At 37.5% G+C, this 25,327-nt stretch overlaps 1 protein-coding gene across 1 annotated transcript in view; it reads left to right on the forward strand.

Moving 5' to 3' along the window:
- smid (nuclear valosin-containing protein-like smid) overlaps positions 1 to 24,476 on the forward strand; it is a 402,569-nt gene extending 378,093 nt beyond the window's left edge. The window contains exons 18-20 of the mRNA XM_090375537.1: positions 14,157 to 14,233; positions 19,276 to 19,450; positions 24,383 to 24,476. Coding sequence (XP_090231663.1) covers positions 14,157 to 14,233; positions 19,276 to 19,450; positions 24,383 to 24,424 — 294 coding nt within the window. The 3' untranslated portion in view covers positions 24,425 to 24,476. The remainder of the gene's footprint in view (positions 1 to 14,156; positions 14,234 to 19,275; positions 19,451 to 24,382) is intronic.
- Positions 24,477 to 25,327: the final 851 nt, after the last annotated feature.

Consider the following 25,327-nt stretch of genomic DNA (forward strand, 5'->3'; position numbering starts at 1 on the left):
AATGGCATTATGAAAGGATTTAAACCAAGTGAACATGAAGCCTATAATGCAATTTATTTATATAATTATTGACCAAATTAATGATTTCTTGCAGATATTTTTCCTAGGATATTCTAAAATGTGGAATCAAAAGATCGGTGAACCCTCTCTCCAGAGAAATTGGGTTCTTTTATGTTAGTAAAGTTTCATACAGGTTCTCAGAATGGCTCTGCACACTATTTAAGTCCTTAGCATAGAAAGAATATGGTCACTTTATAAGCCTTAATATAGTGCTGTGTGTGTGGAAGTTAGTTTTACAGTGCATCACATCTCAGGCCATATCACAAGTCTACTGGCATGTGTTCATCAGCCAGTTTGCATGGTGTGTATGGGGTTTGGAGGGACCTTTATTCCTGCTTGAGATTGGCTAACTACAGTCATAATTGAAGACACCTTTAAGAATTCCTCTGGTCTCTGATGGGATTTGAACCCAGACCTCTTCTAATGAGTGAAAACACCACTGCAGTGTCAGAGGACATGTAAGCTGCTCTATAAATCCTAACCTTACAGCATAAAATTATTAGTTCTGTAGTTTATAGATTAACTCAAAAGGACTCTACTAGAAATTGTATTCTTGATGTTGCCTTGTGACTAAATGTTTTCTTGGAATTTCAGTAGATTTTCCCATTTTTGTTACTGGAAGAAACTTTCTTTTCAGTCAGCAGTTCATTTCATTTATCTTCTTACTTGTTTCCCGTTACATGAGTGTTGGTGCTGTTTCTTCCAGGCCAACTCTGGTCTCTTGACTATCAGTTTGGGATATCCCTGCTCAGGATTTTCTGTCTCAGTGATCTGTTGGATGTAGTATAACTTATATTATTTAACCTTTTTTTCTAATATACTGGGCTTTCACCAGTTTCCAATACTGTTGGGTATGTGCAACCAATGTGAATTTTGTTTCCTTCTTTTTCAGATTCTGTTCATGCAAAACCACCAAATGTTTTTTGTATGGGTCCCATCTCACACATCACTCTTGTAGTGTGTGTTTTCCACGTCTTGCTAACTGCAAGATATGGAAAACATTTGTTCCCTTTGGTTTGAAATCAAGATATAGGCTTTTTTACATCTGGCAAGAGTAATCTCAATCAAGGGTTGCACAGTTTTTCCCCATAGTGAACACAATAAAATCATGTGAACACGAAAAAATATGCCTCAGAATGTTTGTTGCTCTAGCACACGAAATGCAAACATCTCTCACTTTTACTACTGTGTTAATCCAAAGCAAGCTTTGAATTCCAGCTACTGGCCTTGCAAATTTCACATAACAAAGAAAACTTCTTTATTCAAACAATACTATTTCCAAACTCTTGTATCTTTTTGTAAATTACTAAAAATATTGCAGGGAAAAAAATCTAATCCCTTTATTTTTTATTATTAATAAAATTCCTAGTCAGTATCTATTTCTCAATACATGATCATGATTTTCCCCTCTTAACATCTGGAGTGCCTGCCCTCTGTCAGGCCTTAATGATCTTGAACTGGAACTGTTCATGATAAATTACTAACTCTGATCTTTCCAGCCATTTTTAATTGATTATCTTACAACAGCACAATTAACTACATACAGTCCCCCCCCCCCTCTCTCTCTCTCTCAGATGGACAAACATTCTTCATTCCCTGGCTTCAGTTGGATTCTACAGCAGGCTATCTGTATAAATTGTTATTTGGAGCATTAGCAACTAAGGCCATATTGCTCGGGGGGGGGGGAGATATGTGGTGGTCATTACCTGACCTTTCCGCATCCTCTGTATTTGGTGGGCACGGGCTCAAACCCCTGTCTAATCAAGAAGCGTGTGCCACGCACTGCTGCTCCTGCCCACCTGGCTATGGAGGCGGCCTTGCAGACAGCAGCATTATGGATGGAGTAAGAGATTAAACATTTTCTGGAAAGAATTTTCTTTAATCTAAAAGTATGAATTATAAATATCTTTCTTTATGATATAATAGCCACTCTGTTAAGTATGTTATCTTATTCTCTTTTAAGTAAAACCTAGATATGAGGCAAGATATGAATATAGCACTCCTTATATTATTATTTATGAAGCAAAATATCAATATGGTACCCCTCATATATTATTTATAATTAAATGTTAACCTGGTCATCCTGAGGCACCTCTCCATCTTACCTGTCTGCCCAGTGCTTCCCATGATTGCAATATTAGTACACAACTGCTTATAATACTTCAGATTTATTTTATTTTGTAAATTTTGGAATAAAATTAATTATTAATACCTTCACTTAAATTCTTAATTTTTTTCCCCCACTTGTAAAAAAGTTTTATAGTAGATTTGATTATCCTTTCAGAAATGAGTATACCACCAGAATGTTTTTCATCTATGAAACTTGCATTCCTTTTAAATTTATTTGCAAGTACAGTCAGTCCTCGTATAACACATGTTTACACCACACAAATTCGATCATACACGATTTATAAATAGGAGAACGGTATCATGTATAACACGAACTGAATTTGCTTATGCATGATTCGCCTATGTTTACAAAAAATGGCAGTCGAACACGGAATTACCCCAACTGAACGCAACACGATAGGAATGAAGATAAGATTCTGAAAATGTATTTGTTTTTTATATCAGTGAAGGGGAAACACATTTCACCCTAATAATGTAAAAACCCCCACAATTCCAGGTATCGGTATTATCACAAATGCAATTAGGTTGAGTTTACTACCCGTTTATAACAGATTCCACTAGCAGAAACGCAACTGGAAATTTTTGTTTTTATTGTTTTATGGAAATTAAAAATTGAGGTATTAATAGTTTGTCTCTGCCTTTACAGTGTTGTTTATTCAGTTGCTACATGCTCCAGCTTTGTTTATGTGTCAAGCGTGCCTCCTCATTTTGTAATTGTGCTTTATTCCCTAAAAATGAGTAAAATACTTAAAAGGTGTGAAAAGGAAGCATCCTGGTGAAGATACTACAGATTCAGAGAAACAGAAAAGCAATGTCGATAGACAGAGGCGGACCCGGGAAAATTTGTAGCGGCCTCATACTAGCGTTTATGGCCAAGATCACACTGGCCTCCAGCCCACCGGGGTTTCCATAATAAGGCTTATGGCCAGTCCGTCTCTGTCAATAGAGAAAAAATATGAAATTTTGAAACACTTTGAGTTAAATGAAAGACCATGTGATATTTCATGTGCTACAGGCCTAAATGAGGCAATGCCGAGAATTACAAAGGATGCAGAGAAAATAAAAACAACTTTCATAGCAGGAACAACTCTGTAATTAAAATCTATTAGATCAAAACACAAAGAATTGGAAGAGATGGGACGGCTGTCATCTGTTTGGATAGAAAAATCAAACAAAGAACAAGTTTGCTTACGATAGAAGCAAAAGCTTTAGCAATATTTTATTACGTAATAGTTGTAATAAAATACTTAGGTATTTTATTACAATTATTTATTGTGTTTGGTAAAGTTTTGTTTACAAATGTGTGTTCAATCTTGGGTGGTCGGCACCTAACCCTATTTTTCCCATAGGGCCTGTTATTTATATTGCACGAACTTGCATTGCACGAGGGTTTCTAGGAACACAACTATCGTGCTATACGAGGACTGACTGTATGCGGATGTTTTTATCTGCTGATTCAAGTTTTGTAAGTGTAACCGTATAACCTCAATGTCCTTTATGTCACTTGTTTAGAGAGGTCCTGGTTTGAATCTTAGACTTTTTCAATTACAGCTGTAGTTAGCCATCTCATGTGAAAAGGGTAGGATATTCCTTTGAGTTAATCCATGTTTTTCAGCTCAAATTCTTGGATGCATCCTTTTATACACATAATACATGATAAATCATATGAATTGGTGCTCTGTGACAACATTAATTGATGCACAAAAAGATCCTCCAAAAAATTAATAGCATAATCTCAATTCTTTCCTCCAGAGTAAGCAGATTTTCCAAATTACTGTACTGAAAATAAAAGCATTGTTTATTTATTTATTTTTTAAGAAAACCCCAAACACTAGAGGTATTAGAACGGATAGTACTTAGTACCGTGCTTGGGTTGGAGGTTGAGAAGACGAAAGAAGATATTTGTTGACATTAGACTTGAACATCTGTAGACTGTAATTTTCAGGAAATACATATGAAGGAAGGTTGATCCAGAAAACGGTGCTTGAATGAATAAACGAGGAAGATGTAAAGTTGGTTCTGTGAGTCTGACGTTAGACAGTAAATGGATGTTGGTTGGTGGCGGCACGTATTTGGACTGTTTTGAAAGAGAGTAGGAGTTATAGAAGCCAATTCAGCAGAACAGTGCCCATGGAAGTATCTGTAGAAAAGGCATACAGCAGAAACGGTACACCTATGAGACAGTGAGTGGAGAGATTCTGTTAGAGAGGAGTCATTAATTAACCTAACTGGCCTCTTCTGAATGGAATCTAGAAGCCTGAGAGAAGTTCTTGGGGGCACCGCCCAGATGTGGGAACAATATTCCATAGTAGGGTGGATTTGCGATTTGTACAGAGTGAACAGCTGTTTGGAAGAAAAGTAACGCCGAGAGTGAAAGAGAAAACCAAGTTTTTTAGATGCAGAGGAAGCAACATTTGTAATATGCTTGTGCCAAGAGAGATTAGAAATCAGAGTAATCCCCAAGAGAGATTAGAAATCAGAGTAATCCCCAAGAGAGATATATCATTTTGCCTAGAAATTGGGGTGTCACCAAAGATAAGCATGGGAGGAGAAGAATCCTTTTTGCTAGATATAAGACAAGACTGAGTTTTAGAAGGATTGAAATCAAATAAGTTGTCTTTGCCCCACTGGAGAATTACCTAGAGATCGGCATTTAAGGAATTGGTAGCAGATTTTCGAGAAGTTGAAGCTGATTGAGCAGGGCAAGGTTTCTGAAAATGGAAAGCGGAATGCAATGTGCTATCATCGGCAAAACGATGGATAGAATTTCCAGTCAATGGAAGATAGTCATTAATATACAAGAGGAAAAGAGTGGGGGAAAGAACTGAACCTTGGGGGACACCGGCATTAGTGGAGAAGTTAGAAGACAGAGAGCCATCTACCATCACCCTCAGTGAGCGATCAGAGAGAAAACTGGATAACCAATTACAAAAAACAGTTGGCAAACAATAAGATGGAAGCTTGTTTAGAAGACCTTTATGCTAAACACGATCAAAAGCCTTTGAGATGTCAACAGCAACTGCTTGTGTTTCCCCAAACTTTTCCATTGAATTTGTCCATAAATGGGTAACATAAGCCAGAATATTACCAGTGGAATCCATACTGGCGATCGTTATCAGACGGAAGGTTTCTACGCCATTTAAGAGTTGGCGGTTAATTGATTTCTCCATTACTTTAGAAAGAGTAGAAGTAATTTCAATGGAAGATAATTGGATGGGAGGGATTTGTCACCCTTTTTAGGAACTCTACTTATGAGCAAATTTCCAAGCAGAAGGAAAAACACCTTTGGAATAAGAAAGTGAAAAAAGCGGCAAAAAACAGGAGTAAGTTCAGGAGCACAGGTTTTGAGAACAAGTGGAGAAATACCATCAGGACCTTGAGCTTTCTTAGCATCGAGATTCGTCAAAATCCTTCTGACATCCTTTTGACAGAAGACCACAAGGAGCATTGAATGGAATGTGTTGGGAATGGTAGGAGGTGTTTTACCAATATCATTAATACAAGAGTTGGAAAAAAAATGGGAAGTAGCAGGTCAGCTTTATCCTTGGCTGAAGTGACAAAAGAACCATCTGGTTTTGACAGAGGTGGGAGCAGAGATGGGCAAAAGTTGCAGCCAATAGCTTTGGCAAGAGACCAGAATGCTCGGCTACTATTAGGGCAAGAAGCAAGTTTTCTACTTTTAGCCTGTTCAAAATCTAGTTTGGACTGATTAATGACTGCTTTACAATTGTTGCGAGCTTTGGTGTAGGCAGAAAATATAACTGAAGAATTGGAAACAAGCCAGTTACAATATGCAACACTTATCTCTTGAACAGACTTAGCGCATTTATTGGAAAACCAAGGTTTAGATAAAGGATGAGATTTTAATGTGGAATAAAGGATTCCATTCCTACAAGAATAATTTCACGACACGATCAGAGCAAACGTTGACAGGTTTTGAAACACTAGTCCGACCAAGGAAAAGAAGAAAAGAAATCTCGCAGGTCATCCCATTTTGCATTCTTGTAATGCCAAACAATACAAGGTTGGGAATAGCCATGAGAAAAAAAAGCTCCATTAGAGAAGAGACAATCACCAAGTTGTCATCTGAGGTACCTAAAGGACCACTCGCTTCGACCATGTACCTAGAAGGGTTGTTTGTGAGAAAAAAGATCAAGCATATTGGCTGTATTGTTAGGATTGTACGGTATTCTTCTAGGTAAATGTACAATCTGTGCGAGTTCATTAGAAATTGCAAAAGCATCAGCTTCTCGATCAGCTGGGTCGGTGTGTCTAGAAAACGGAAGCCAGCTGGAGTTGTGAATGTTAAAATCACCAAGGAAAATTACCTCACTGTTAGAAAAGTTGGACTGCAGGAAGTCAAGTTGCAAAAAGAGGAAGTCAAAGAGTTCCAAGTGATTAGTAGAGTTGGGAGAATGGTAGAGACAGCAGATGAATTTGACACAATGAGGTAGTGAGATTTTAAGCCAGAGAAGATCAAAAGAGGAGATTCCACATTACCAATTCTCTGACAGGGAAGATCGGAATGGACATATGCACAAGTGCCATCTTTGATCCGAAAGGAATCATAGAGCGAATAATTTGAGATGAGCAGTATTTGAATCAACCAATAACTGAGATTCTGTCAGAAAAAGTACATGGGTTTTGGCAGACTGCAAGTGGAAATGGACATTGTTGAGATTAGAATTGAGACCACGTATATTTGTGAAATGAACAAGGAAGTGTTTGGGAGGTTTAGATCTTTTCGCAGATAAGCTTACTCTATTAGTTTGAGAACTCATAGTGTATTCAATGGTATGAAAAAGTTGGGGGGGGGACATGCTGTATGAAGTAATGAAAATTTTAGATATCGCATACATATGGTAAGAATATACCCAGATCCTTGACGTAACGTTGCCTCGACAATGCCCCATGCATACACACTACTCGGACTCCCTCCAGTCACTATCTGGCAGAGTAGAGGTAGCAAGATTATACACTAGCCGATCTGGAAGCCTCCTAAAGAGTTACCAATTGGTTTGGTCCAGTGTACTAACTAGCGGCCAACCAGTGAACACAGTTTTAGATCTGTACCCTTGAAATGTAAGGAAGATTGGATCTCTCTATGACATTCACTTTATATATACTAACAAACATTTACTAACCACACAAACACTGTATTCTCCCCTGGCCTGCAAAAAACGTGCGACTAGGCCTGCACCACAACTGAAGAATTACAGTAAGTTGAGGTGCCCAGAGAGTGCAGTGCAGAAAGCAGGAGTCGAATAAATGAAATGAAAGTTTAAGTGTGTGAGAAAAAGAACACAAACCGTAAATGCTACAGTTAAGTACACACTAATCCTAGTTTTAATTAGTATTTAAATTTACATTGCACATCATTGCATCCCTCCTGGTGTGTGAGAAAAAGATGAATAAGCGTGAGTGAGAAAAAAAAATGTGTATATATATATATATATATATATATACACACAGGGTATCTCAAAAATACGCAGCATAACGTCAGGAATGAGTTCCTCATACGCAGACAATAAAAATATTTTATATCAACAGTTCCAGAAATGCTTGGTTTCCGAGTTTTGAAGGTCTGTCTATGACACTACTGTTCACATTACCTTATAGTAATTGTTCAAAATGTCCACCTTCTGCCTGAATACAGGCCTCACATCGACGTCTCATGGACTCGCGAAGACGATGCCAAATCCTTGGCATGTTTCGTATTGTCTCAAAATCAGATAGTTTCCACATCAGCTACTGGAGTCGAATACACCAATGACTTTAAATGGCCCCACAAGAAGAAATCTAGTTGGTTTAAATCAGTTAGAGCATGGAGGCCAGGCAGTTGGTCCACCTCTACCTATCCACCGACCAGGAAACCTTCGATTCAGATAATTGCAGGCTAGGTGGCTGAAATGTGCGGGAGCGCCATTGTGCATGAAGTGTGCTTGTTGAAAAATGATCAGTGGCGTGTCATCCAAGAAATCAGGCATGTTCTTTTCCAGAAAGTTTCTGTACGCCTGCCCTGTGAGTTTGTTTGGAAGTACATGGGGCCCAAATAACTTATCACCAAAAACACCCGCCCAGATGTTGAGGCAGAACCGCTGTTGGTGATGTGATGGAAGAATTGCATGTGGGTTTTCCTAAGCCATACGTGCTGATTGTGAAAGTTTTGGATTCCGTCTCGTGTGAACTGCTTCATCTGTGAATATCACTAAGGCAGGAAAGTGAGGAGTTGTACCACACTGCTGCAAGAACCACTGGCAGAACATTACTTGCACAGGGTAATCTGCTTGTGACAAGGCCTGTACCTGTTGCAGATGGTAAGGATACAGTTGGTGTTCTCGTAACACTCTCCAATTAGTCGAAAGTTGAACAGCCAGTTGCATTGCTATTCTGCATGTGCTGATTCCAGGAGTGGCATGCACAACATCCAAAATCTCCTCCTCTACTTCAGGAGTCGTAGATTTTGGTCGTCCTCTGTCGGCAGCATGAGGTATAAAGGTCCCATGTTCACAAAGGCGGCAATGGATACCTTCAAACGTTTTCCCGTTTGGACATCTTCGTTCTGGAAACCTGTCGTGGTACAAATGACAAGTCTCCAGCACATTGTCGTCCGCCAAACCATACATAAAGTGCTTGCTCGCGATTTGAGTACATGGTCAGAATGGAAAACCACCAGATTCTGTCAGTACCTTGTGATGAAGGAAATCAGCTGCGGGAGAGAAGACATTCCGGTTAATAACTCAGAAACCAAGCATTTCCGGAACTACGTTGATATAAAATATTTTTATTGTCTAAATATGAGGAACTCATTCCTGAAGTTATGCTGTGTATTTTTGAGACACCCTGTATATATATACAAAACTTCGGGGAAAAAAAATTATAAAATATAAGAAAAAAAATTATATAAAAAAAATGAATGCATTTAGAGCGAGAATGCAGATTATGAATAAAGTAAATGTGTATCTCTCCCAGAGCAGAATGAGCAGCTTGACCTTTTTACCGGATTCGACACTACATGGACATGACAACCATCACCGACGCAAACATACTGCAGCTTTGATACCGATACACCATTTGGCAATCCGAACTGGGTACTCTAACCCGGTTCTCTTTAAAACCCCATTCCCAGGCAGGGTGGGAGGAGACAGAGACCTGTCTCCTCTCTCTCCCCATACTTAGCCTGGTGTGCCTCGTCTCCACTGTCCTCTTTGGTGATGCCTACTCTATCATCCCTATTCTTCCATCTGTTTTCCCACCCAGTCTTCAGTCTCCCCCTCTCTCACTAAACTGACCGAGTACATCCCTTAACAATGCTGCCAAATTCTAATCAACATCTAAATTCTACCGCTTTCAAAAAAAATGAATGCAAGTAGAGCGAGAATGCAGATTATGAATAAAGTAAATGTGTATCTCTCCCAGAGCAGAATGAGCAGCTTGACCTTTTTACCGGATTCGACACTACATGGACATGACAACCATCACCGACGCCAAATTCTAGTGTACTCCCCCCTTTATTATTTTTTTTTATCTACTGAGTGCCTGACCTGCCTCTTTGTGGCAAAGTGTGGGCAATGGCGGGCCCCAATAGGGGACAACTAACACTATTATCTTTCATCTAGTGTATAGCCTCACGTCTAAAATTTTGCCCGACCTATTAGGCCTTTTAACACATCTCTCTAGCATTCAACCCCAACCAGCAATTTCCAAACAGCAATCCCATTAAGCATTAATGTCAAACGCATGATTTTTTTTTTTTTTTTTTTTTAAGGTCCTTAGCCACTGAAATCCCAGGAAACTAGGTGGTAGCACCTGCCAGAGCAACTTGTGATACTGGACACACCCAGCTTGCCTCCACATGGGGATGTATGGGCAACATCGGGCCCAGCGGCCAATAAGCCAGACAAACAATGGGCACAACACATCACACTGCACAGACATGGCCCACACACTTTCAAGTCTCTGGCTTGACAGTGTACTGTCCTCGATACAGCGAACACACACAGAGATGGGAGAAAGGTGCTGTCTGACAGGAACATACCTTATAATGTTCATCATAACCTCAAAAGTCATCAGTCATACTGCATGATGGAAGAGATGGGGAAGAGTTGGTCGGAACTTAGCTCTGGAAACTAAACATGGGTTCCACCACTTCAAGCCTCCAATAAGCAAAGTGGTGGTATTTCACCAGTTGATGAGAGTCATCGACCACCTAGTATTGCCTGGTAACACAGAGGGGCAGCATTCCTCCATGTGGTGTGGGTGCCACACCTCGACCCCTGCTTACGTTGGTTCATACCTGGGTGGTCACCCACAGTGTGCTTGTGCATGGAGATTATACCCAGGATTACTAACAGTCCCACCATTGTGAAGGTGGAAGCAGAGAATTTGGCTGTCAGGACTTCACCGAAATTGGGTCTATTTGACTTGAATGTCACCCGAATATCAGTTCCATCAGCGTTTTAGACTCCCAGGTAGCCAGTACAGCTTGTCTGGCATATCTGAGAGAATGTCTGTGACATTCTCTCAGATATGCCAGACCGTTGTTTATTACCTTATTAATCATATCACACTCATTCATGCAATCTATGGCTTCAGCTTTTCAAGGCAAGAGATTGAGACCTGTTATTGAATTTATTTAATAATAATAATAATATACAAGGTGTGGCAATAAAGTTCCCGGATTGGTGCTCTTGCAGTCATATTCGAAGAGTTTGAAACTAAACGGAAGTGCTATGTCGTAGTTCAGACTTCTTCCAACATATGGGGGTATAGAGATTGTCCAGCAGGCTGACAGGTTGCAAGTAACAACCAATTTCATTAATAGTCCTAACATTCCATGTCACAAATTTGCAATGGAGCAAATTGCACAAATTTTGTGCTGCACAGCCTCACAGATGAGCAGAAGCAACAAAGAGTGATATTATGCAAAGATTTCATCCAGACTTGTCAAGACAGAATCTATTTCCTCAACTATTGTCACTGGTGATGTGTTGGTTGTTTTAGTATGACCTAAAGACAAAATGTCAGATCATGCAGTGGACTTAAAAATCATCACCAAGGCCAAAACAGTTTTGTTTACAGAAACTTGGATCAAAATTATGCTGATCATGTTTTTTCGAAAACAGGGTGTGATTCACAAAGAATTTGAACCTGAAGGAGAGAGAGAGTTAGTGCTGCATTCTATGTACAGGCGCTTCAAAGACTACTGAAGTGTATTTCTCAGGTGAGGCCACAATTTCAAGAGAAAGGCAGCTGGTGTTCTTGTTGCACAACGATGCCCTACCCATATGTAGTACTTTGCATTTGTCTATGTTAAACCTCAATTGCCATTTCCCAGCCCAACTGTCTAAATCTTGTTGCAGTAGCATATCATTATTATAGTCATTAATCACCCTGCCAACTTTCATTCATCTGCAAACCTTGTGGGACTCCAGTAATAACATTAGTCCATGAAGAGCAGTGTCCATTGATAACCACTCTGTCTTCTCCCACTCAACCATCCCTTTGTCCATAGCAGTAACTTGTCCTTAATGTCACATTGCTCCAGTTTGTACAGCAGTCTTTATGTGCAACAGTATCAAAAGGCTTTCCTGAAATCCAATTATATGATATCAAAATAATTTTTTTCATCCAGTTCCTTGTCTCTGCATCATAGTATCCAATCAGATTGGTCAGACACCTCTCCCCTTAAATAAACCATGTTGCGACAGAAGTATAACTGCTGTCCCATTTAGATGGTTCAACATTACATAACCACTGAGACTAGTATTTTCCCAGGAACAGAAGTTAAGCTAACAGATCTGTAATTACTCATGTCACCTTTTGATCCCCTTTGTGAATTGGGGATACATTTGCACATGTTCAGTCAAAAGGGACCTCTCCTGAAGCTAAAGTTGCTCTCATAATTATGACCAAGGGTTTGTTTACCACCTTTGCTGCCTTCCTTAATATAATTGGATAGATCCCATCCACACAAGGTGTCTTTTTTATGTTTAACTTGAACAATTACTCTTCCACTTTCCTCTCGATTATCATCAAAATAATTCAGTTTCCTGTTAGAGTTTGATAAACTCCTGGCACCCCTCCTAAAGATGAATTAGACAATGAAAGGAAAACACATCATGCAAAATGATTTTTCTAAATAAATTAATAAAACCTTTGTTCTCACCTCTCATGCTCGGGGCTCCATTGGTCATGATACAAATTATTTTGTTCGTATTAATTCTCTTATTTTTGAAGCATTCGATAATTGCAGTTTCTATATCCTCTCCACACATTTTTCCTGTAAGTGGCAGTAAATCAAGAAATTCTTGGGGTCCTTGAGAATTTATATATTTACAAACGAAGACAATTGCACGATATCACCAATGTCACATGATTCATCACAGGCATGGAAAATCCTGATGCTGACTTGGGGTCCATAATCTGCTGATTGATTACATCTTCAGCCATTAGTAAAGCTCTGTCACTCAGTTTTTTTAGATATTGGCATTTCTTTAATTTTCATAATTATTTCTTTTTGTTTTGAAAATTGCTGAAAAGTTTTCCAACATTTTAATAAAACATTTTTTTTTTTTTTTTATGTATTTGACGTCCGTAAATGGTTTCCCCCATGTTAATTCACTCACATGCAACTACAAAACTAGCAGCATTTGTATTTCTCGATGATTTAATCCACTTTGATAATGAATTCTTTATTAACGATATTTTCTGTTGTAACTCATTCACAGCTTTTTTTCTTGGCTCACTGGCTGGATATGTTTTGGCAAATGGAATGCATCATGTTTAGTCAAAAAATGTCTTTCTAAGTTTGTGTTTTTATATTGTGTGAAAGTTTTTCACTACATATTAAACACACAGGAAGTCCTGTAGAATTTGCCACAAATGCATAAGGCTCAGTCCATTCCTTCTTAAATTCATGGTTTTCTTGCTCAACTCTTTTGAATTGGCATTTTAAAATGATAGCAATTTTAATATCCTCTTATTTCACTTTTTTAAAAAGTGAAGTGATTTATAATATGAATTTACGTACCTATCACAAACACTAGGTACACAGATATTATTTTGTTCCTGTTTTAACTATTTTATATTCGCCATCCCCGCAATGATTAATCTCCAACACCTTGCAGTATGTGTGGTCTGCTTGCGATGTGCAGGAAAACTAAACTGAGAAGTGTTTACAGCTTGTGCTGAAACTAATGCTATATTAACTTCGCCGCTTGTGCCCACTGCACTTGTACATGTGGGCTAAAAGTTAAAGAGCTGCAGGTTTCTGACCCTTGGTCTAAACCTGGAACAGCATTTCTTCGTTAGTGCGAAAAGTTTAGTAGCTTCTATGAATGCTTGAATGCTTCCCGTTTAGAATTTGCCAATGGTAACATGATCAGTTGGTCCCACTATATTCTCCTTTAAAAAGCAAAAATCCTTCCCTTTACCCTTGATAATACCTACATCTTTGAGTAAATTCCATATCAGTGCACTGTGATCACTACAATCTAATGATTCTTTTATCTGCAGATTCTTAATGCATGAATGATCAAGTGTATTACTCTCTCTTGTTGCCTCTCTATTAGAAAACAGTCATCCAGTAAATCCACAAAAGTCTTGCCCGTGTATGAGCAACCAACCCACAAGTTCCAGTCAAGATCTGGAAAGTTAAAATCCCCCATTCTAAAACATTCTGATTTACTGGCCCACTATTTCTCTGTACAGTTGTTAATTTTACTCATCACAGTCATTTGGCCTATAACACACTGCTACTCTAATTTTCGTTTTTCCAGTGCTTATGTCACACCAAACTGGTTCGCTGGACACCCATGTCAACTGGATGATGATAACTTATTATTATTGAATATGTTGAAATACTGGCCCACTGTGACCCATAAAATACTTATTGGTTCATTTTATTGCTTATATGTGATTTAATTATTTTTATTTATTAAATACAATTTTTTTTTTTAATATAGAATGGGAAAAAACCACATCTGAGAGATGATGTTGATATAAATGTTATAGGGTCCGATGTACGGTGTGAAGGTTTTACGTAAGTGCATTTAAACATTTTGGAGTCTGTTTTCTTGAAATATAAGCTTGATTAAATAATTTTATTTCAAAATTAATAGCAGTTATCCTTCACTTCATTGTTAACTCATAATATAAAAGAAAGTGATAAACATAGTAAAAGAGAAAAAAGTTATAGCTAGGACAAGAGACATAATTTGCAGTTGTATTGATGTGGTGCTGGACTGCCATTTTGTTGTATAACAAAATGTATTTTCCCACTGGAAATTTGTGATAACTGAGAGGAATTAAGAGCAGTAACTTGCTCTTAATGCCACATGGCTCCAATTTATACACAGCAATCTTTTACGTGCAACAATATCAGAAGCTTTCCTGAAATCCAAGTGTATGACATCAAAATAATTTTTTGCTATCCGGTTCTTTTGTTACTGCAGTATAATTGCATTATTTCTTTGACCAGTGACTTCATTATTTTCCCAGGAATTGTAAGTTAAGCTAACAGGTCTATAATTATTGATATCACATTATGAAAATGTCTTTCTGATTCAGGGGAAATCACTATTGACTGGAGAATGTATCCCCAGTTCACACAGGAAGATCAAAATGTGATCAATAATTACAGACCTATTAGCTTAACTTACATTCCTGGGAAAATAATGAAGTCACTGGTGAAAGAAGTAATGCAGGAAAAAAAATTATTTTGATATCATATACTTTAATTTCAGGAAAGCTTTTGATATTGTTGCACATAAAAGATTGCTGTGTATAAATTGGAGCAGTGTGGCATTAAGAGAAGTTACTGCTATGGATAAGGGGCCGGTTGAGTGGGAGAAGCCAGAGTGGTTATAAATGGACAGTACTCTTCATGTTAATGGTAGAGTCCCCCAGAGTACAGTCCTGAGCCCATTGTTTTCTGTATTTATTAATGAAGGTATATCAGGCGTAATGCCTTCTAAGTTTACAGATGATACAAAGGTTCATAGGGTAATTAATGGCAGTAATCAAGGTATGCTATTGTGCAGCAAGATCTAGAAGAATTAGGCAGATGAGCTGAGAAATTGCAATTGAAGTTTAAAATTAACAAATGGTAGGTACTTCATATGAGTAGCAGTAATCATAGAGTAACATATTAACTGTGTGGTACTACACTCAGGTTAGTGGGAAATGAAAACAACCTGGGGATAATTATGCAGTCACATGTGAAGTTCTCTGAACAATGCAGATGGTCTACCACGGCAGACTACGGGGTTTGTCGATGATATAGAGCAACTTTGCTAGCAGGGATAAGGAGGTGATTATCCCATTGTACAACGCAATGGTTAGGCCCTATGTGGGAGGTGTCATTTTAGGAAGGATGTAGCTGTGCTGGAGAAGGTTAACGAGATTGGTGAAGGAAACAAAAGGGTGGTCTTACTAAGAAAGTATTAGTATTAGTAACGGCCGTATGGTGCAAGAAAGCCTATGGCTTATGCTGCACCAGCCAAAAAAAAAAAAAAAAAAAAATCCGAACAAAACAATGATAAAAACAAAAATTAAATAAATAAATAATAATAATTAATAAATAAATAAAAATAATAAAATGAAATTAAAAATTAAATAAAAAGGAAATTAATCCTATCATCCTATGCGCTTCCCTTACCCGAAAGTACTATCCAGATGACCTTTGAATTTCCCCAAACTGTCGGCCTCTACCACCCTTGAAGGCAACTTATTCCAGTAATTTATAACTCGCTGGCTAAAATAAAACTTCCTGCAGTCCAATCTAAACATTTCCCCGCGTAACTTGAATTTATGTCCCCTAGTTCTAGCATCATTTATAATCTTGAAAATTTTGTCCTCATTCATTTTACTGATGCCTCTCAGAGCCTTAAACACCTCAATCAAATCTCCTCTAAGGTGTCTAGTTTCCAAACTCTGCAACCCACATATTCGAAGTCTTTCTTCATAAGAACGCCCTTTTGCCGATCTCACCAGGCGAGTTACCCTTCTTTGCACCCTTTCAAGAAGCTCGATGTCTTTCTTTAGGTGCGGTCTCCATACTTGAACACAGTATTCCAAGTGTGGTCTAACATAGGCCTGATATAATGGGATTATCACGTCCCTATCTCTACTTGCAAAAGTTCGATAGATCATCGATAGGACACCATGGGCCTTCCTTGCAACCTGTTTACAATGCTCAGAGAATTTCATGTCTGACTGTATCGTAACACCCAAGTCCCTTTCCTCCAGTACTGGGTTTAGTTGAACTCCACCAAGTGAATAAGTTATTTTGGGATTACTGTTTCCCAGGTGTAATACCTTACACTTTGTTGGATTAAAGCACAGCTGCCATTTTTCTGACCATTCTTGAAGTCTATCTAGGTCTCTCTGAAGAAGCTCAGCTTGACAGTGATCATTAACTACTCTACCAATTTTAACATCATCTGCAAATTTAGACATCACGCCCTCTATCCCTTCATCAATGTCGTTTATGAAAATTAAAAACAACAGTGGTCCTAATACTGATCCTTGGGGAACCCCACTTCTTACATCAACCCAATCTGAGGAATAGCCATTTATCACAACCCTCTGCCTCCTGCCCTGAAGCCATCCTTCTATCCATCTAAGGATTTTCCCAGTGATTCCAACCTGTTCCAGCTTATAAAGCAACCGCTCATGTGGGACTGAGTCAAAAGCTTTGCTGAAATCTAAATAAACAATGTCGAAATTATTCCCTAAATCCAGCTCGTGAGTGACCCTTTCGAAATAGCGAACCAGATTTGTTAAACATGATTTTCCCTTTACAAAACCATGCTGAGTATCCTTGAGAATTTCAATTCGATCCAAATGATCCTGAATTCCACCCTTGATCAATGCCTCCATGATTTTCCCTACTACTGAAGTCAGACTGACAGGTCGATAATTTCCCACTTCACTTTTAGAGCCACCCTTATGTATGGGCGATACATTTGCACTTTTCCAATCCAAGGAAATCTCCCCAGAGTCTAGTGATGCTCGCATAACCAGCCTCAGTGGTTCAATGCACTCGCTTGCCGCCTCTCTCAAGAAAGAGTTCAGTTCAGCAAATTGCGGTCTCTGGAGACTAATTACTTGTAAGGTGATCTGATTGAGGTGTTTATGGCTTTGAATGGATTGAACAAGCTCAGCGCTGATGGCATCTTACAGAAAAGGCCTCGAGCATTGGGGTTAAACATACTAAAGCAATATTGCCTCAACCTACAACTAATAAAATAAACGAAAAACCAAAAGTTTATTGAAATAAAAATATGTAATTAAAAATTAGATTGCTAAAAATAAAACTAAAACAAATTAATTTAAAACATTAAAATACAAAGTTGGATTAAAAATAAAATCAAACAATTGAGGCAAGTAGCATTTGAGGCAAAGAGCCTCTTTATCAACCTACTGAAACCTACGACTGCAGGTTAACTATAATATAGAAAGGTAGTCTTGCACATGCATACAGATAACCAGCTGCTGACTGTGCTTGGCGAAGAAAAGAAATGACAGAAGGGAGGGCAGGAATAACAGAAGAGAATATTAACTGCCAGACTCAGCATTATTCCTATGACATCCTTTAGGCAAGTTATTAGGTCACTACCTCTAATCACGTAAAATGACTGCCTCTATAATAGGATGTACGTTGGTTCCAGCATTACCGATTGGTGGTGAAACTCTCCACAGCTATATAGTGGGCCTTTAACCACAAGAGATGGTGATAATTATTAGCCTGATCTATTATTTCAACGCTAGAACAGGGATTACAGTTAAAATGTTGCTCACACCAGTAATGCTCAGAGATGGCTGAGTTGCCAATATCAGAATGATGAATCCTCATGTTCATTAGTATGATTGCCCAGTCTGTGTTTGGCTTGACCAAGATAACACACGCACCCCACAATCTGGGCAAGTAATCCGATATACAACATTCTCAGTATATAAAAGTGGAATAGTCAGTTTAACCTTGGATAAATAAAACCTATTCTGCCAGGGAACTGCATGCACACTTTCAGTGCAGCACCCTGGCAACTCATGCAGACACACCTAGATAGTAGGGGAATGTAGACAGTGGCAACTAGATCATTACCCTGATTAACATGACAAACAGACTCATTATCAACTATCTGGAGTCTGTCCAGAACATGAGTAGTGTAACGACATTTAAATAAGTCAGTCCCAATTCTGACAAACTCAGCCTTCCTTTCTATAGGATTACTACAGTGTGATCATGTCCAATTAAATGATGTCTCACCGTACTGTGCAGATGCCCCAGTGCAGACTCAACTTACTTATTCTTGTATAAGTTGAGTCCAATTTGACAGCTGCTGATGATTTGGGAGATGCTATGGATGAATTTTCAAATTAAAAATCAAGGGGGGGGGAATTAAAGTTCAGAGGGACATTATGTAGAAATACTACTAAGTCAACATGCCATCACAGTTGCAAAGTTATTTCCACAATGTGAGAGATGCCAAATGGTGTATAAATAATAATGTATTAGAAGATGAAATGCACAAGGCATAATTTCTTATGGGTTTAGGTAATTAACTATATAATATCGGTATAGATACTACATATGTAGTTCAAATTTATGGGTAAACTGTGGTATATCTACACCGATATTATATAGTTATATTTTTATATACATTAAAAGGAATTATGTTATGCCCTATATTAGTGATATGATTAGGTGGAGGATTCCATGAGATCACTTCTGCTTTGTTGCCAGTGACCTTCAAGTTCATGAACCAGTTTGTTCCTTTTTACCCAGTAAGTTGATAAAAGCAATGCTCTTTTTTTTTTAGGTTGTCTTACGTATTTGTAACATATGAAATCTCAAATACCTGAAGTTCTTAACTGTTGTTCATTAATGATAATTTTATAGGTGACTACTAGTTGCACATAGGATTATATTCTGTACAATAAAGGTCTAAAAAAAAAAACTTGAATATACATTTACAGTCAAACAGTAAGCATTAATTCCTATTTAAAGATAAAAACTTTTTCACTATAATGGAAAGATTAATTAATATGTACTTAAATTCATTCTCTGTTGCTCTTTAGGGGAGCTGATTTAGCAGCTTTGGTAAGAGAAGCTTCAGTTGCAGCCTTAAGGGAGTGCTTATCATTGTCTGGTTTACAGAAAGAATTTGAAAATGGAGATAACCAGCCAGTAGTAGTCGAGAATAAACACTTTGAAACAGCTTTTCTAAAAGTAAAACCATCAGTTTCTTCCAAAGTAAGATTTCAGTTTTGAAAATCGAATACTAATTATCTTAAACACCAAAATACACATCAACATTAAAAGTAGAAACTTGAGTTATCATGTAATACTGAAAATTTGTGACTTTGTTTGCTAATCAAAACAAAACCATGGGCTGTATGTTCCCTTTCATATTTCTTATTTTCATCATGAGTAGTTTATAATTTTGGTGTGTTCCATTTCTAAACTTACTGAAGCACTGTTAAGGTTGGTGCATTCAGTCCAGAATAGATATAGTATTATTATTACAGTAAAGAACTAGCCTATGAAGTAAGTTTTTGAAATAACAGTAATATGTAAATATCAACTTATTGGTCAGTACATGATGGTTATAAGTGTTCACCATGCATAATGCTGCATCTGAATTACATCACAAGATTTTGGATTTATTCATACAAAAGAAGTAAGGTACAAACACATAAAAGCAGGTTGGTCAGTGCCAGTTGTCAATACTGGGAGCTTGCATTTACTAGAAAGTAATTAAAGTGGTAAAATATATATTTATCAATTCGAGGGGAACATACATGTACATATCTTCAAGTTCTGATTCTTTATATGAAGAATAATCCTCATGAAAAATAGTTTTTTTTAAAGTTAATAGAACCAAGAACTGTTCAAATTCACTTTACATCCTTTGTAGTACACAAAAATTTGGTGAATATCATAATTTATTTAATGAATGAAAATACCATTATATGCAGAGGGATTTTTTTTTTAAATATATTAGATTGAATAGAGAAACCTCTAAATATATTTTAAAAAAGAAGAGAAGAAAAATGCATGGGATGCATATAAATTATCAGGTGACACAGAAGCTTGTGGTAGATATAAGCTAGTCTGTAATCAAGTCTCAATGGAGGTTAGGCAAGCAAAGGCAGATTACAAGAAAACTTGGCGCCTCCGTAGCCAGAGGCAGCAGTGCATAGCACACGCTTCTTAATTAGACCGGGGTTCGAGCCTGTGACCACCAAATACGGAGGATGTGGAAAGGTCAGGGAACCCCAGAGAAATATGGCCTTAGTTGCTAATGCCCCTAAAAACCAAATAATAACAACAACAAATCTTTGGCAAGGGATGCAAAGAAAAACAGCAAAGACTTCTTTGCTTATGTAAACTCTAGAATGAAGGGAGATGAATCAGATTGGTCCACTTGATATATCGATGGTTCGATTGTTAATGATCGGGTTGCTGACAAACTGAATGAGTATTTTTCCCTCTACAGAATTCCTCACTTATGAATGTAGATGCCAGCTTGTCAGCTTAAATGATTTTGTAATAACTGAGAGCAAAGTGGAGGCGAAATGTTGAAGTTAAACATAAGAAAGGGTGAATGAGAACTATCCAGTTATATTAAAGGAGGCAGCAAAGGAAGTAAGCAAACCCTTAGCCATAATTATGAGAATATCCTTGAATTTGGGGAAAGCCCCATGGACTGGAGATGTGAAAATATATACTCCCAATTCACAAAGGAGGATCAAAGGGTGACATAAGTAATTACAGACCTGTTAGTTTAACTTCTGTTTCGGAAAAAATAATGGAATCACTGGTTAAAGAAGCATTGCAGGACCATCTTGACAAAACTGAAGTTATAATTCAGACAGCATGGGTCTGTTAAGGGGAAGTCTTCTCTGACCAATTTGATTGGATACTATGATGTGGTTGCAAAAAATAATTTTGATATCATATACTTGGTTTTCTGGAAAGCTTTTGATACTGTTGCACATGTCAGTGTTATACAAATTGGAGAAGTGTGGCATTAAGGGCAATTTGCTGCTATGGATAACGGGATGGTTGAGTGGGAGAAGGCAGAGTGGTAATCAATGGACACTGCTCTTCGTGAACTAATGTTATTAGTCGAGTCCCAAAGGGTTCAGTGTTGGGCCAATTGTTGTTTTCTCCATTTATTGATGAGGTCATGTCAGGCTTAAATGTCAAGATTGGCAGGGTTGTTAATGATAGTATGCTACTGCAGCAGGATCTAGGAAAGTTGGGCAGATGGGCTGAGGGGTGTCAAACTGAAGTCTAACAGTGACAAATGCAAAATACTTCGTATGGGTAGCAGTAACTCCAGAGTAATGTGCAGTACTAAACTCAGGGCAGTTGAGAATGAAAAAGGCCTGTGGGTAATTGTGCAGTCAGATATGAAGTTTTAGGAGCACTGGAAACAGACTGCCAGAGCAGCTCGTGGGGTCTTGTCAATGATATACAAGAATTTTGCCAGCAGGATAAGGGGTTGATTATCCCCTTGTATAAGGCAATGGTCAGACCACACTTTGAGTACTGTATAAAAAGGTCTGGAGGCCTCATTTTGAGAAGGATGTAGAGCTGTTGGATCGAGTACAGAGAAGGGCAACAAGATTAATGAATGGAACAAAAGGGGTGCTCTTACGAAGAAAGGCTTAAGTTTTGCAAATTACAGCACTTGCGAGGTGATCCAGTTGAGGTTTATATAAGGCCTTGAATGGTTTGAGCAAGCTCAATGCTGAAGGGATTCTGCCTCTTGCTCAGATTACACTTGAGGGGGCATAAATGCAAATTGAGAAAAGACAGTTGTAGAATAGATGTGCAGAAATTTGCCTTTAGCCAGCAAGTGGTTGATTGCTTGAACATTAAAGCAGCCGCTTGTTAAAAGTTGGTCATTGTGGAAGTTATAGCTTAAACAAATGCTTTGGAGCAAATGGATGGGTGAAATGGGAACCCCATTGTTTTTTGTTTTTTGTTTTTTTTGCTGATGCTGTATAAGCTTGCCTTCTTCCATCATATGCTAATGCTAAAATGGAGTAACTAGCATAAGCAACCAGTACTTGTTACTTTGAACAAATATTTTTTTTTTTGCCAGCATAGTTAAAAGATGGGATACAGAAAGAATAAGAACAACAAAACATTATGTAGGTGAAATTAAGGGAAAGAGATGGTAAATGGTTAAGTATAAAGAAAAGTTACTAAAGAGGAAATAGGATTTTGGCAAGGATTAAGATCTAGGAAACCATGGGTGACATAGGATATGATAAAAGAAATGGAGAAAAGAAGAAAATGGGAAAAATACTAATACTGAAGTTGGCAATGGGTATAGAGAGATTAACAATAGCAAGCAACCTTCACCAGAAGCTGATTAATTCCGTCAGTGAGGAAAAAAAGCCCAAAAATGTCTCTGACCATTTCAGTCCAGATTGACTTGTTACCATGGTTTTCATTCCCAGGTCAAAAAGGTTGTCAGAAAAGTTGGCAGTGAAAGTATTTAGAACTGACTAAATATAAAGGGGGTAAAAGCAATAAAACACCCAAAATCAGGCTAGCATTAGAGACAGCTTCTTTCTTTCTCAACTCACAATTTCAATTTAGGTAACATATCACCATGCGATGGATAACAGAAATCACAATATATCTGAAAATCATGCACAACAGAGGAAAAAAAAAAAAAGAAAGAAAGAAAGAAAAGGTAGTTAGGTAGAGAGAGTGAAATGAAACAGGGAAAAAATCAAAATCTAGTGACACTAGATGTGTATTAATTGAAATAGCCGAGCATTACTGACATGAGCAGCATAGAAATTTGTCTCCCTGATCTTCAAATTATTAACTGTTTGCACAATTTCCAACTATGCTTGTGATGAGAAGCTCCACATACTTGTACTTTTAGCCCCAATATCAATTGCAGTAAAGGAGCTTGTATCCAGCCCATCATGGAATCTGTTATTTTGCAGTATGATGGCAAGCAGAATAGCTCCCACCCTCCTCTACGTCTGCTGGGGAAGGTGGGTTCTGCACATTTTACCACCACAGAGTTGCAAGATTGGGTAAACATTTGTGCTTAACTGTGTTCTTGTGAACTGGCATGTGCCATTTTCAAACCATTTCATTACTGGCAATGAAAAAGGGTGCTGTGTGATAATGTTAAACATGATCAGCAGTGGAAAAACCAAAATATACAACAGCCAAGAGATGGTGTTCACCCCAGGAAAGTTTTGCTTTGATATTTTTGGCATGGTGTATTTTGAATCTTTGCAGCCTATTAAAACATTAGTAGCTAGAGATGTTGAATAATGCATTGTAAGAGAAATAGCCATTCGTGAACCATAAGTGTTTTGGATTTCATCAGAACAGTGTGGCATGTTCTCATATTACTTGAATTAAGCATGGAAAAATTGAGAACCTTGGTTGGAAGAAAGATATTCACTAGACCACGTACCATCAGCATACCACACCTAATCAGAAGTCTAAAATGCTATCCTTGCTTGTCAAGAACAAGCTAAAATTTTTGGGCTGTCAAAAATGCATTACCTTCATTGACAAAACAGTTTTGTAAACAGTACTGAAAGAAAGTGGAAAAGTCGAACAATGGAGGAAAATATATACTTGCTTAAATTTCAATTTAATATAGTGTTTTGTATTTTTAAATGAGGGGGAAAAAATTACATAACTTAAGAGGTAACTTGATAAGTTGAGGTTAACCAACCTTACAGAAACTTAAGTTCACAATCTGTCTTTAGATTGCTTCATTTATTTAAAACGATTAATAATTGTGAATATACTAATAAATGAAAATTTAGTAGTATATTCACAATTAGAGAGAGAGCACTGCTAAAATTTTAATTAAAGTAGTTCTCTATCTCTCCCCCCTCCCAAAAAGCACCAGATAACTCAAACTTGCTTAATTTAAATTTATTTTCTGGCCCCTTACATTTTAAATTGAGATTTCACTAAGCATGTATTTATGAGGCATCTGTTCTCAAATATATATGCATAATTATCTTGCCCACTTCTTGGGGTGGGGATTCAACAACAAAGATCTATAAGATTATTCATTTTTTAGTTAAATAGAAATAAATGAATTTTAGAGATTGACTATCTTATTTCAGTTATAAATATTACTTAATATATTGTTTTAGTTGCTCTTTAACTTTCTTACAGGACAGAATGCTATATGAGAAAATGAGAAGTCTCCATGGCTGATACCCATAAGTGAAACGAGCAGTAAAAATGTTCTCTGTAAATAATAACTAATAAGTAATTTTGGCTGGGTGTAATTAAGTGATAATAAAATCTCATTCAAGTAAAACGAGCAGTAAAAATGTTCTCTGTAAATAATAACTAATAAGTAATTTTGGCTGGGTGTAATTAAGTGATAATAAAATCTCATTCAAGTAAAGACATCTAGGAGAAACATCAGACAACTTCAATTATGTTAAAAACTGTACTGTATCCAGAAGTTTATTCTTATACTGTAACAGTAATTCTTATACAAAAAGATCTGAAAAAAGCTTCTATGCAAATTTTTACTTGAAATATATAAATGATTTGGCATGCTGGCATGACCCTTGCATGCACTGCATTAGAATGCCTTTTTTCCATTATTCTTTTTCAAATTAACACAATCACTGCTGGTCAAAGCTTATATGTATGAAGGGGCTTAACCCACCTGGATGAAAACCACCCAATTTCTAGAACCCTTTTCTTCTGATTAGCAGGAAGCAAAACTGGATATTTTTGTCAAGCAACCTTTGTCAGAGGCCAACTAATTTAGCCATAGTGATATGAAAGCCCAGAAATATCTCTACCTACAAAAAAATCACAGGATTAACTCAGTCGTGTGATTTTATTCACTGTGTTAAGGTTGGAGCCAGTAGCAAATGTGTTAAGCTTCAAGCAGTTCACTGTGAATTTCCAAAAAGAGTTGTTCCCAAAATATTGAAATTGCCATTGTCGATTCAGCCATGGTGATACAAAAGCATATTTTTCAATTAATTGCGACGTCAAAACCAAGAAGACAGGGTGTATAATGCTACATCGCAAATTAAAACATTCAGTAAGACTTATGAAAAAGGAAAACACTAAACAATGTAAGTACAGAAAATT

Source organism: Mastigoproctus giganteus, chromosome 6, assembly GCF_048544385.1.
Source record: "Mastigoproctus giganteus isolate SK-2022 chromosome 6, ASM4854438v1, whole genome shotgun sequence".
NCBI lineage: Eukaryota > Metazoa > Arthropoda > Arachnida > Uropygi > Thelyphonidae > Mastigoproctus > Mastigoproctus giganteus.